This window comes from Clupea harengus, chromosome 10 (assembly GCF_900700415.2).
Source record: "Clupea harengus chromosome 10, Ch_v2.0.2, whole genome shotgun sequence".
Lineage (NCBI taxonomy): Eukaryota > Metazoa > Chordata > Actinopteri > Clupeiformes > Clupeidae > Clupea > Clupea harengus.
The window spans coordinates 19128029-19140528 of NC_045161.1; the positions used below are offsets into that span (position 1 = coordinate 19128029).

Sequence of the window (12500 nt, forward strand, 5' to 3'; positions counted from 1 at the left end):
TGACATGGATATGTGTCAGATTCACAGCCTGACAGCACCACTGGCTCTGTGCTGGTGTGTGTGCTCTGGTGTGTGTGCTCTGGTGTGTGTGCTGTGTGATCTGGTGTGTGTGCTCTGGTGTGTGTGCTCTGGTGTGTGTGATCTGGTGTGTGTGATCTGTGATCTGTGCTCTGGTGTGTGTGATCTGGTGTGTGTGATCTGGTGTGTGTGCTCTGGTGTGTGTGATCTGGTGTGTGTGATCTGTGCTCTGGTGTGTGTGCTCTGGTGTGTGTGATCTGGTGTGTGTGATCTGTGCTCTGGTGTGTGTGCTCTGGTGTGTGTGATCTGGTGTGTGTGATCTGGTGTGTGTGCTCTGGTGTGTGTGATCTGGTGTGTGTGATCTGGTGTGTGTGATCTGGTGTGTGTGCTCTGGTGTGTGTGTGTGCTCTGGTGTGTGTGATCTGGTGTGTGTGATCTGGTGTGTGTGATCTGGTGTGTGTGCTCTGGTGTGTGTGCTCTGGTGTGTGTGCTCTGTGCTCTGGTGTGTGTGTGTGATCTGGCGTGTGTGATCTGGTGTGTGTGCTCTGGTGTGTGTGATCTGGTGTGTGTGATCTGGTGTGTGTGCTCTGGTGTGTGTGTGTGTGTGTGATCTGGTGTGTGTGCTCTGGTGTGTGTGATCTGGTGTGTGTGATCTGGTGTGTGTGATCTGGTGTGAGTGACCTGGTGTGTGTGATCTGGTGTGTGTGATCTGGTGTGTGTGGTCTGGTGAGTGTGATCTGTGCTCTGGTGTGTGTGCTCTGTGATCTGGTGTGAGTGATCTGGTGTGTGTGCTCTGGGCTCTGGTGTGTGTGATCTGGTGTGTGTGATCTGGTGTGTGTGCTCTGGTGTGTGTGATCTGTGCTCTGTGATTTGGTGTGTGTGATCTGGTGTGTGTGATCTGTGATCTAGTGTGTGTGATCTGGTGTGTGTGATCTGGTGTGTGTGCTCTGTGATCTGGTGTGTGTGATCTGTGATCTGTGCTCTGGTGTGTGTGCTCTGGTGTGTGTGATCTGGTGTGTGTGCTCTGGTGTGTGTGCTCTGTGCTCTGGTGTGTGTGATCTGTGATCTGGTGTGTGTGCTCTGGTGTGTGTGATCTGGTGTGTGTGCTCTGGTGTGTGTGTGTGCTCTGGTGTGTGTGATCTGGTGTGTGCGATCTGGTGTGTGTGATCTGGTGTGTGTGATCTGGTGTGTGTGATCTGTGATCTGGTGTGTGTGATCTGGTGTGTGTGATCAGGTGTGTGTGATCTGTGATCTGGTGTGTGTGATCTGGTGTGTGTGATCTGGTGTGTGTGATCTGGTGTGTGTGATCTGTGATCTGGTGTGTGTGATCTGGTGTGTGTGATCTGTGCTCTGGTGTGTGTGATCTGGTGTGTGTGATCTGGTGTGTGTGCTCTGTGATCTGGTGTGTGTGCTCTGTGATCTGGTGTGTGTGATCTGGTGTGTGTGATCTGTGCTCTGGTGTGTGTGATCTGGTGTGTGTGATCTGGTTTGTGTGATCTGTGATCTAGTGTGTGTGATCTGGTGTGTGTGATCTGGTGTGTGTGATCTAGTGTGTGTGCTCTGGTGTGTGTGCTCTGTGCTCTGGTGTGTGTGATCTGGTGTGTGTGATCTGGTGTGTGTGATCTGGTGTGTGTGATCTGGTGTGTGTGATCTGGTGTGTGTGATCTGGTGTTTGTGATCTGGTGTGTGTGATCTGTGCTCTGGTGTGTGTGATCTGGTGTGTGTGATCTGGTGTGTGTGCTCTGTGATCTGGTGTGTGTGATCTGGTGTGTGTGCTCTGTGATCTGGTGTGTGTGATCTGGTGTGTGTGATCTGTGATCTGTGCTCTGGTGTGTGTGCTCTGGTGTGTGTGATCTGGTGTGTGTGCTCTGGTGTGTGTGCTCTGTGCTCTGGTGTGTGTGATCTGTGATCTGGTGTGTGTGCTCTGGTGTGTGTGATCTGGTGTGTGTGCTCTGGTGTGTGTGTGTGTGCTCTGGTGTGTGTGATCTGGTGTGTGCGATCTGGTGTGTGTGATCTGGTGTGTGTGATCTGTGATCTGGTGTGTGTGATCTGGTGTGTGTGATCTGTGCTCTGGTGTGTGTGATCTGGTGTGTGTGATCTGGTGTGTGTGCTCTGTGATCTGGTGTGTGTGCTCTGTGATCTGGTGTGTGTGATCTGGTGTGTGTGATCTGGTGTGTGTGATCTGTGCTCTGGTGTGTGTGATCTGGTGTGTGTGATCTGGTTTGTGTGATCTGTGATCTAGTGTGTGTGATCTGGTGTGTGTGATCTGGTGTGTGTGATCTAGTGTGTGTGCTCTGGTGTGTGTGCTCTGTGCTCTGGTGTGTGTGATCTGGTGTGTGTGATCTGGTGTGTGTGATCTGGTGTGTGTGATCTGGTGTGTGTGATCTGGTGTGTGTGCTGGTGTGATCTGGTGTGTGTGATCTGTGCTCTGGTGTGTGTGATCTGTGATCTGGTGTGTGCGATCTGCTGTGTGTGATCTGGTGTGTGTGATCTGTGCTCTGGTGTGTGTGATCTGGTGTGTGTGATCTGGTGTGTGTGATCTGGTGTGTGTGCTCTGTGATCTGGTGTGTGTGCTCTGTGATCTGGTGTGTGTGATCTGTGCTCTGGTGTGTGTGCCCTGTGCCAGGTGCTCTGTGAGAGGTTGGCTTCGCCATCTGACCACTAATTATGGAGGTTATGTTGGAGTTGGATTAATTTGTGTCTCTACACAGAAACGGTATAAGCTAAACTATACTTCTACGCATCTAAATATTTAATGAGAGGAAGGAAAAGAGAGCGAGAGAGCGCGAGAGAGGGAGAGAGAGAGAGGGAGAGAGAGAGAGAGGGAGAGAGAGAGAGAGAGAGCGAGAGAGAGCGAGAGAGAGCGAGAGAGAGAGAGAGAGAGAGAGCGAGAGAGAGAGCGCTGTAATTGGATCCAGCTCATAGATAGTTTACTGATAGTGGGCGCTCTATCAGCAGTCTGCTGATATGGAGGCGCGTAAGTGGTCAGTTTTGACCCTGGCCCCAGCGGACAGTCGTGTGTTTGTGAGGCAGTGGGACCCCACAGGTGTTGCCCCTGAGGCAGTGGGACCCCACAGGTGTGTTGCCCCTGACCCTGGCCTGCCCTCCCTGGGTCAACGCCCTGGACTTCCCAACGCCCTGGTCCTCCCAACGCCCTGCCCTCCCTGGGTCAACACCCTGGTCTTCCCAACACCCTGGTCTTCCCAACACCCTGGTCTTCCCAACGCCCTGGTCTTCCCAACGCCCTGGTCTTCCCAACGCCCTGCCCTCAGCCCTGCATCAATGGCTGGACAGATGACTGAGCCGCTGGCCTCCTCCTCCTCAGCCCCCTCGCTCCCCATCTCCCATCCTGAGAGGCCTAAGGGTCTGGAGCGTACCCATCCTGAGAGGGCTAAGGGTGTGGAGCGTACCCATCCTGAGAGGCCTAAGGGTCTGGAGCGTACCCATCCTGAGAGGGCTAAGGGTCTGGAGCGTACCCATCCTGAGAGGGCTAAGGGTCTGGAGCATACCCATCCTGAGAGGGCTAAGGGTGTGGAGCGTACCCATCCTGAGAGGCCTAAGGGTCTGGAGCGTACCCATCCTGAGAGGGCTAAGGGTGTAGAGCGTACCCATCCTGAGAGGGCTAAGGGTCTGGAGCATACCCATCCTGAGAGGGCTAAGGGTCTGGAGCGTACCCATCCTGAGAGGGCTAAGGGTGTGGAGCATACCCATCCTGAGGGTCTGGAGCGTACCCATCCTGAGAGGGCTAAGGGTGTAGAGCGTACCCATCCTGAGAGGGCTAAGGGTCGGGTGTACCCATCCTGAGAGGGCTAAGGGTCTGGAGCGTACCCATCCTGAGAGGGCTAAGGGTGTGGAGCGTACCCATCCTGAGAGGGCTAAGGGTCTGGAGCGTACCCATCCTGAGAGGGCTAAGGGTGTGGAGCGTACCCATCCTGAGAGGGCTAAGGGTCGGGTGTACACATCTCTAATCTCATTAGACTCAGGGGAAGAATTAGATCATATAGGAAACCACCACTCTTGGTAATTTGCTATGACATCTGTCAAAATAAATCAAATAAACATATATCCTAATATATTATATCAAATAAACATATATCCTAATATATTATATAAAATAAACATATATCCTAATGTATTATATCAAATAAACATATATCCTAATATATTATATCAAATAAACATATATCCTAATGTATTATATCATAGGCCTGCTATTCTGTGCAGCACTATGCTATGCTAATACTATTGGTGCTAAATTAAACAGGAATTCCTTATCAGTGGTTTTGGGAATTAGTGTTTTTTGGCAATAGTCTTCCTCATAATACAATTAAATCATACAGTATTCCTGTTCATGTATTTAAGCAGCCACAGCCCATCCTACCGCTGAGGCGCCTGACTACAGTCTGCTCAGGGTTCCGTCGGCTAAGCACCTCAAACCGATGGAGGATATCTGTTCTAAGTTCTACGTCGGAACAGAGGTGAGTCATGCATGAGTCATGCCCATTGTGCAAGAACCACGAAAACAAGCTGTTGACGCACCTCGCTCTGTGCAAGCTTTCCTTCCCAGGAATGTTGTGTTTTGAAGATGATTCAGATTACAATGCTCATGAATGGGATGGAGTGTGTGTGTGTGTGTGTGTGTATCTGTGTCTGTGTGTGTGTGTGTGTGTGTGTGTGTGTGTGTGTGTGTGTGTGTGTGTGTGTGTGTGTGTCTGTGTAAGTGTGTGTGTGTGTGTGTGTGTGTGGTGTGTGTGTGTGTGTGTGTGTGTGTGTGTGTGTGTGTGTGTGTGTGTGTGTGTGTGTGTGTGTGTGTGTGTCTGTAATTATCCTCACACAGTCTGTCTGTGTAACTGCTTTGAAGATCTGAGAAACACTGTTATCTCTTTTGGCTTCAGGATGGAGAACTGGTGTACACAGACTGGAAGATGGAGAGGGATAATGACTCTGGAAAACTGTTAAGTAAGAGGAGATTATTACACAATCTATGGACAAATGTAAAGTCCACATGTATCTGTTACAGTTCTTTCTCAATATTGAATGAGGTCATTTCCGTGATGTGGCAGAGCAGCCACTGTACATCAATCAATCAATCAATCAATTCAATCTTATATAGCGCTTCTCTAAATACCCGAAGTCGCTTTACAGAGTCCAGAGTCCAGTAGTCATTCATACACAGTCATACCGGTGGTGGTAAGCTACATCAGTAGCCACAGCTACCCTGGGGCATCAGCATTATTCTTTAATTATGAAATACCTAGTTAGTGGGGATCATTCAGTCTTGTCGAAAACCACGTCTGCCTTATCTCTCAGCCTTAGTCTCTCCCCGAGCGATGTGGTTGAGGTTTCCCTTCCGTGCTTCATTCCATGGGATCTACTATGTTGAAGCATCGGCACAGATAGCCACCAGAGCCAAACGAAATCCAATTTTAGGATGACAGCCCCTGGAAATCAAGCACAGCCATTTTGAGTTAATTGCTGTGGGAGATTTAAGTCTGTTCCGTCATGTTTATTCTGGCAGCACTTGTGCATTTGATTATTCAGTAAATTGCACATCATGTCGTGGGGACTGGGAGGATGGATTATTGTTTTTGAACGAGAGGAAATTGCCTTGTGTAAACCCCCATATCCGTCAGGGTGGCTGCTGTGCAATTAAACTCTGATGCGTTGAAAATATCTATTACCCTTTGGCTAACTCCGCTTTTCACAGTGAATTTGAAAAGCTACTGGCATTCGGCATAAGTATATGAGTTACCATCGTCAGTGGTATACACAGACCTGCCAATGTCAGTGGTATACACAGACCTGCCGATGTCAGTGGTATACACAGACCTGCCAACCTGCACGCATTTTGTGTACCAACCATGTAATGTAATTAAACTCATCACTCATCACTGTTGTTAAACTCATCACTCTTGTAGTTAAACTCATCACTCATCACTGTTATTAAACTCATCACTACTGTAGTTAAACTCATCACTCATAACTGTTATTAAACTCATCCCTCATCACTGTTGTTAAACTCATCCCTCATCACTGTTGTTAAACTCATCCCTCATCACTGTTGTTAAACTCATCACTCCTGTAGTTAAACTCATCACTCATCACTGTTGTTAAACTCATCACTCCTGTAGTTAAACTCATCACGCATCACTGTTGTTAAACTCATCACTCCTGTAGTTAAACTCATCCCTCCTTGTCAAGAATATATGATTGTATTGTTTTCTTCTTAGCTGATTTATTATGTTGCATATCTGGATGATATGGCAGCGAGTGGGGAAATGGCCGTGTGTAAAGGCTTTTCCCTGGTACTCAAAAACTTTCTTCACGGTTGGCAGGTCTGCGTACACAAACACACACAGTACCCAAAGTGACATTCAGGTTAAACCTCCCGAGCCTCTCCTCTTTCTTTTTTCTTGTTTTTTTTCCTTCATTTGTACTTTTCCTCTCTCTTCCAGGTCGCAAACCCAGCCACCGCTACATCCTCCACGATGGCCTGGTGAACACAGTCCGCTGCTCGCCGTTCTTCGAGGACATCATCTTGACGGTGGGGGGCTGGACGTTTGCCATCTGGAAGGAGGGAGTCATGGTAAATCCTACAGATGTCAATATTCCGTGGACCGCATTGCAGCGTTCAGCAGCGGTCGTATTGAGTGTAGTGTCCACCACGTGCACAGAAGTGCTAACACAAGTGCTGACTTCTGCCTTCCATCATCAGCATCGCCACCTAACGCGAAGCCTTTATTGCTGCGCACAACCTTTCCCCGATTCATGCTTAGGTAGATGTAAGTTTGTCTTTGGGGGACACTGGATCTTATTCATGCAGTGCACAGAAACGGATCTTGAAGACTGACTGACTGACAAAGCCGAACAGCACAGATTTAATTATTTTTATACTAGTTCAAATAATGGCATATTTTATTCCATAAAAATGATTTCTTTATCTCTTATATGCCAGGTTCTTTGTTTCTTGTTCGATCTCAGAGCATCCCTGCATTCAGTTGGGAACACACTGATGTTTCAGAAGCAGTAGGGTTTCTACTGCTATGGGGATGACACTGATGTGTCAGAAGTGGTGGAGTTTCTACTGCTATGGTTGGGCAGAGAAACAGTTGACTCCGCTAGCGTTGCGCTTGTCATGTTGAAGCGGAGCGATGATTCGAGTTAAACTCTCTGAGCATAATGCATCGCTCATCAATGTCAGTTCAGCATATTTTCAGGAATATTTCAGGCATTCTGATCAACCGAAGTGGTAAAGTTCTTCTTTTGAATGTTTGCACACAGTGTGCTCCTTGACGATATAGTCTCAAGTATAAAGTCCAGCTGTGCACTTTTCCTGGAAATGAAATAGTGTTCCATCCTTAAACACCCACTTTTACCCGCTCAGACATGTCATGCCTTTCGTCACGCACAGTATGCACTGCATCCTAAGGGTACTATATAACGCACGCCAAATGTGTGGAAGACAACATGTCTAAGCACTGGCTGAACGTATTTCCAGTGTATTACCCTAGTGGCTTAACCTAACCAACTCTCAATGGTTCAACTCTCAGGCCATTAAACAGGTTGAACCCTTGCACTGATAAACTGGGACCTGTATCTACAACATGCAGGGGTCTATTTTCTGTGTCGGTGGAACTCACCGACTGCTGTATCTGCCATTCACTTGACGTTTGAATGTGCACGCACGTATTTTGTGCACTATTTTGTCGTTCTTGTAGTTTAAAAGCACATTTGTCATTTTGTCATTTCACATAGAAATAATCATGCACTGCTGATTGTTCTCCTCTAACAGAACCCTAACGTGCTTACTGAGATGTTTCTCCTCTGACAGAACCCTAACGTGCTTCCTGAGATGTTTCTCCTCTGACAGAACCCTAACGTGCTTCCTGAGATGTTTCTCCTCTAACAGAACCCTAACGTGCTTCCTGAGATGTTTAACAGAACCCTAACGTGATTCCTGAGATGTTTCTCCTCTAACAGAAGGATTGTGATCTCTCGGCTCTCAGGTAGGCCCCATCATCCTCTCCCAGTGGTCCCAGACCAGGTGCACCCAAGGCTGCTGGTCTGGGTCTCGGCCGGGGGTGTTCTTCATCGGGAAGGAGGACGGCAGCATTGAGGTGTGGGACCTGCTGGAGAAGAGCCACGAGCCGTCGCAGGTCCAGAACATCTCCACGGCCCGGATCACCAACATCAAGCCCTGGATCATCTCCTGTGAGCTTTTCCCCTATGACCCTGCTGACACCAGCATGTTGTACACATGAAGGCTACACTAAGTTTATACACCATTCATATATGTTAAAACATATCAAATACATGTCTCGTTAAATCTCTGCATTCCGTGTTTAATGTACAGTACCGGTCAAAAGTTTGGACACACCTTTCATTTTTTTGAGAGGTGTTTTCTTTACTTTTATTATTTTCTACATTGTAGATTTATACTGAAGACATTTAAACTATGAAAAGAACACATATGGAATGATGTACTAAACAAAGAAAAGTTGTATCTACCATGTAGAAAATAATAAAATCGAAGAAAAAAATGAGAAGGTGTGTCCAAACTTTTGACTGGTACTGTATATTTTGTATCATTTGTTTATCTAACTCAAACAGCAAAGCAGCATCTTTTGGCCGTCTCAGACCACTTTGGCACGCTACATATCCTGGAGATTCCCTGGACACTGCGAGCCCCTTCCAGCAGTGAGGTGTGTTAACTTTGGCTAATCTCAGTGCAGCAAATCACCCACAACTTCACTCTGGTCATGTCTACTATGCAAGCATGTCTAGATATGCAAGCATTGTCTTATGTATGCTAAATGCTAAATGCTAAAAATGGAACCGATGGTCTGAGTGTGGAAGAAATTTCTACCAGCTGAGATATGCAAGCATTGTCTTACTGTTCTGTTCTGATATCAGCTTGCATATCTCAGCTGGTAGAAATTTCTTCCACACTCAGACCATCGGTTCCATTTTTAGCATGGTTAGCATTTAGCATACATACTGGAAGAATGACTGAAACTTGGGCCACACTTAAGTGAAGGTTACTGTTTTCTCCCGGTGCAGAAGCAGAGCATAAGGAAGTACTTTGACAAGGAGGGTGACAGGCTGATCTACTTTGAGACGAGGCAGATGATGGCGATGAAGGAGAGGAGAGAGATGGAGGCCGAAGAACTGAGGAAGAAGTCGGTGAGTGTTGGAGTGGCTCTTACGGTGCAAACCCATGACAGCGACGAGATACGCTTCCATCGCTTTGAGTAGGCGTGTTGTAGCGTGTGGAAATATCATTTTCAAACCGTCAGAGACGACACCAAACAATCTGATTGGCCGCTGCCGGGAAAAATCGCTCCTCATTTGCATAGGATTCAACATTTTTCAACTTTTAGCGGTCGCGTCGCCCAAAACGGTGGTTTACGTCACAATGGATTGGCTCCCGTTGAAATGCATGGGATTAGAATATCGCGTCGCTCGTAACGGTGTCATGGGTTTTCACCGTTACTGTTCCCCTGGTCAGGGCAACTGTGGGGAACACTATTATAAAACCATTAATGTGCACTACCTGAGTCAATACAAAGATTAAAGTGTCAACTTTTATAGTATAAGGTTTTACCTATATAGTGCAGATGAAATTTGTGAAGTACATTATATGCTTTTTGGAAAACCATTAATGTGCACTACCTAAGAACATTTTATTTTCAAAATCTCAACTTTATAGTGCAGTTGAAATTTAAGATATTCATTATATATGTATTTAGAAACATGAAAGGTTAACATGTGTTTGTGCTGCTATTGCACAATACTGAGCAACAGTCACATAGGCAGTATATTAGACCTATAACCTATAAACCTATAACGTATAAATTTCAACTGCACTATAAAGTTGAGATTTTGAAAATAAAATGTTCCAAACAGGTCACAGAGTTCCTAGCAAGGAACAATCTCCTCGATCCAAACCAGTCTGGATTCAAAAGTGGTCACTCCACCGAAACAGCCCTGTTGTCTGTGACGGAGGCCTTGAAAACAGCTAGAGCAGCAGCTCAATCCTCAGCTCTCGTCCTGCTTGATTTATCAGCTGCGTTTGATACAGTCAACCACCGCATCCTTCTGTCCATACTGTCAAGTATGGGCATTTCTGGCAAGGCGCACTCCTGGTTTGAATCGTACCTCACTGGGCGCTCGTTCAATGTGTCATGGCAAGGTCAGCTGTCTGTACCTCACCACCTTACCACAGGGGTGCCCCAAGGCTCGGTGATGGGACCACTTCTCTTTGCCATTTACACCACTTCGCTGGGCCCTATCATCCGCTCGCATGGTTTTTCCTATCATTGCTATGCCGATGATACTCAACTGTTTCTGTCTTTCCCTCCTGAGGACACCACTGTCTCGGCGCGGATCTCGGACTGTCTTGCTGATATATCCACATGGATGAAAAACCACCACCTTCAGCTGAACCTGGCCAAAACGGAACTGATGGTCTTTCCAGCCAAACAGGCCATCCACCACAACATCAGCATCAATATTGACTCCTTGTCTCTTGTTCCATCCAAAACAGCAAGAAACCTCGGGGTCATTATTGATGACCAACTGACTTTCACGGACCACATTGCCTCTGTCTCTAGGTCCTGCCGCTTTGCGCTATTCAACATCCGCAAAATCAGGCCGTACCTAACCCAGTATGCCACCCAGCTGCTGGTGCAAACCTTGGTGAATTCACGCCTTGATTACTGCAACGCCCTCCTAACGGGCCTGCCGGCTTGCGTGGTGAAACCACTACAAATGATCCAGAACGCGGCGGCGCGTCTGGTGTTCAACCAACCGAAGAGGGCACACGTCACCCCGCTACTCATTGACCTCCACTGGCTGCCTGTAGCTGCTCGCATTAAGTTCAAGTCACTTATGCTTGCCTACAAAGTGCTTGATGGTTCTGCTCCCACCTACCTAAATGCTCTTGTAAGGGCAAATGTTACACCCAGGATGCTGCGCTCTTCTAGTGAGCGTCGTTTGGCACTGCCGTCTGTGCAAGCACGGCAGTCCAGACTATTCTCATTTGTAGTTCCACGTTGGTGGAATGAGCTGCCCAGCACTACCAGAGCAGGGGCGTCCCTCTCTACCTTTAAGAAGCTTTTGAAGACCCAACTCTTCAGAGAGCACTTCCCGTCCTAACTGGCACTTCGACTAGTGCGTAACTTGCAACTACAGCAGTTACACTTCTGCACTCTTTCTTTCTTTTTATTTCATTTTGTTATATTTCTAATGTAAAGTAGTATTTATTTATTGTTACACCAGGTTCTATTGCTCGTAGCTTGAATATTCTCTCCCTTGTACGTCGCTTTGGACAAAAGCGTCTGCTAAATGACTAAATGTAAATGTAATGTAATGTGCCACTGAGGGGAAAACTTGCTGAACAGCAGGTGACAATGTGCTGATCACGCTGCCTTCCATTGTGTGTGTGTGCGTGTGTGCGTGTGCGCGTGTGCGCGTGTGCGCGAGTGCGCGTGTGCGTGTGCGTGTGTGTGTGTGTGTGTGTAATCTGTAATTATCCTCACACATGCAGCAAATTTGGTTAGCTGTTGACTGAGTCCCACCCAACCTCAGAAAGCACTTTGTAGCATCGTCAGCATAAACAAAGTGCTTGGGCCTTATCAGTGCCCCAGTTGCCTAAAATGAATGTTTGCAGAGCAAATTACAGTGAATGTGATTCATCCCTCACATCTCTGTTTGCATACTGATTACAGCCCGTTTGTCACGCTGTTGTTGTATATATCCACATGCTTTTCTGTGGCATTAGTATCACACAAACTCAACAGCCTACATTCTGTGTGTGTGTGTGTGTGTGTGTGTGTGTGTGTGTGTGTGTGTTTAGGGCAGATTTACAGGCAGTATCTATAGGCTGTGCATTACTCTTGTTTTGCTTACAGCAACAGTATGTAACAATTTGCCACTTTTTGAGATATATTTTCATAGGTAACTAGTTCTGATATCATCTTGTTTTGATGGTATTTGGTCATTGTGAAGGACAGATAAATGCATGTCGTTCCCACAAACAGCCCAGGATATGCACTATGTGGAGGGTGAACTCTCTTGCAAAAATATGAGGAAAGCTTTCACAGCAAGCCTGTTAGGTTGTCAGCTTGCTAGTTTTAGACCAAAACTCCTTACTGCTGCTTTAAACACGAGCATATCAAATGAATTCCCGCTAAAATAATGTTTACAGAGCAAATTACAGTGAATGTGATTCATCCCTCACATCTCTGTTTGCATACTGCTTACAGCTTGTTTGTCACACTGTTATTTTCATTGATACCCATATGCTGGAAAAGGGTGACATTAGCATCACACAAACTCAACAGCCAGAGGGTTACATTCTGTGCGTGTGCGTTTAGAGCAGATTTACAGGCAGTATGTATAGGCTGTACATTATTTTTGCGTGACTTAAAGCAACAGTTTGTAACAATTTGCCACTTTTTGAGATATGTTTTCATAGGATT

At 46.8% G+C, this 12500-nt stretch overlaps 1 protein-coding gene across 2 annotated transcripts in view; it reads left to right on the forward strand.

Annotated features, from left to right (window-relative positions):
- The window catches only part of dnai3 (dynein axonemal intermediate chain 3), a 28443-nt gene that overhangs the window by 14344 nt on the left and 1599 nt on the right, over positions 1-12500 (forward strand). Inside the window, exons 17-22 of one of the 2 annotated variants that reach the window (XM_031574296.2) lie at positions 4381-4496; positions 4914-4977; positions 6474-6604; positions 8025-8229; positions 8629-8720; positions 9079-9201. In XM_031574296.2, coding sequence (XP_031430156.1) covers positions 4381-4496; positions 4914-4977; positions 6474-6604; positions 8025-8229; positions 8629-8720; positions 9079-9201 — 731 coding nt within the window. The remainder of the gene's footprint in view (positions 1-4380; positions 4497-4913; positions 4978-6473; positions 6605-8024; positions 8230-8628; positions 8721-9078; positions 9202-12500) is intronic. The other variant, XM_031574297.2, reaches the window with a different exon arrangement.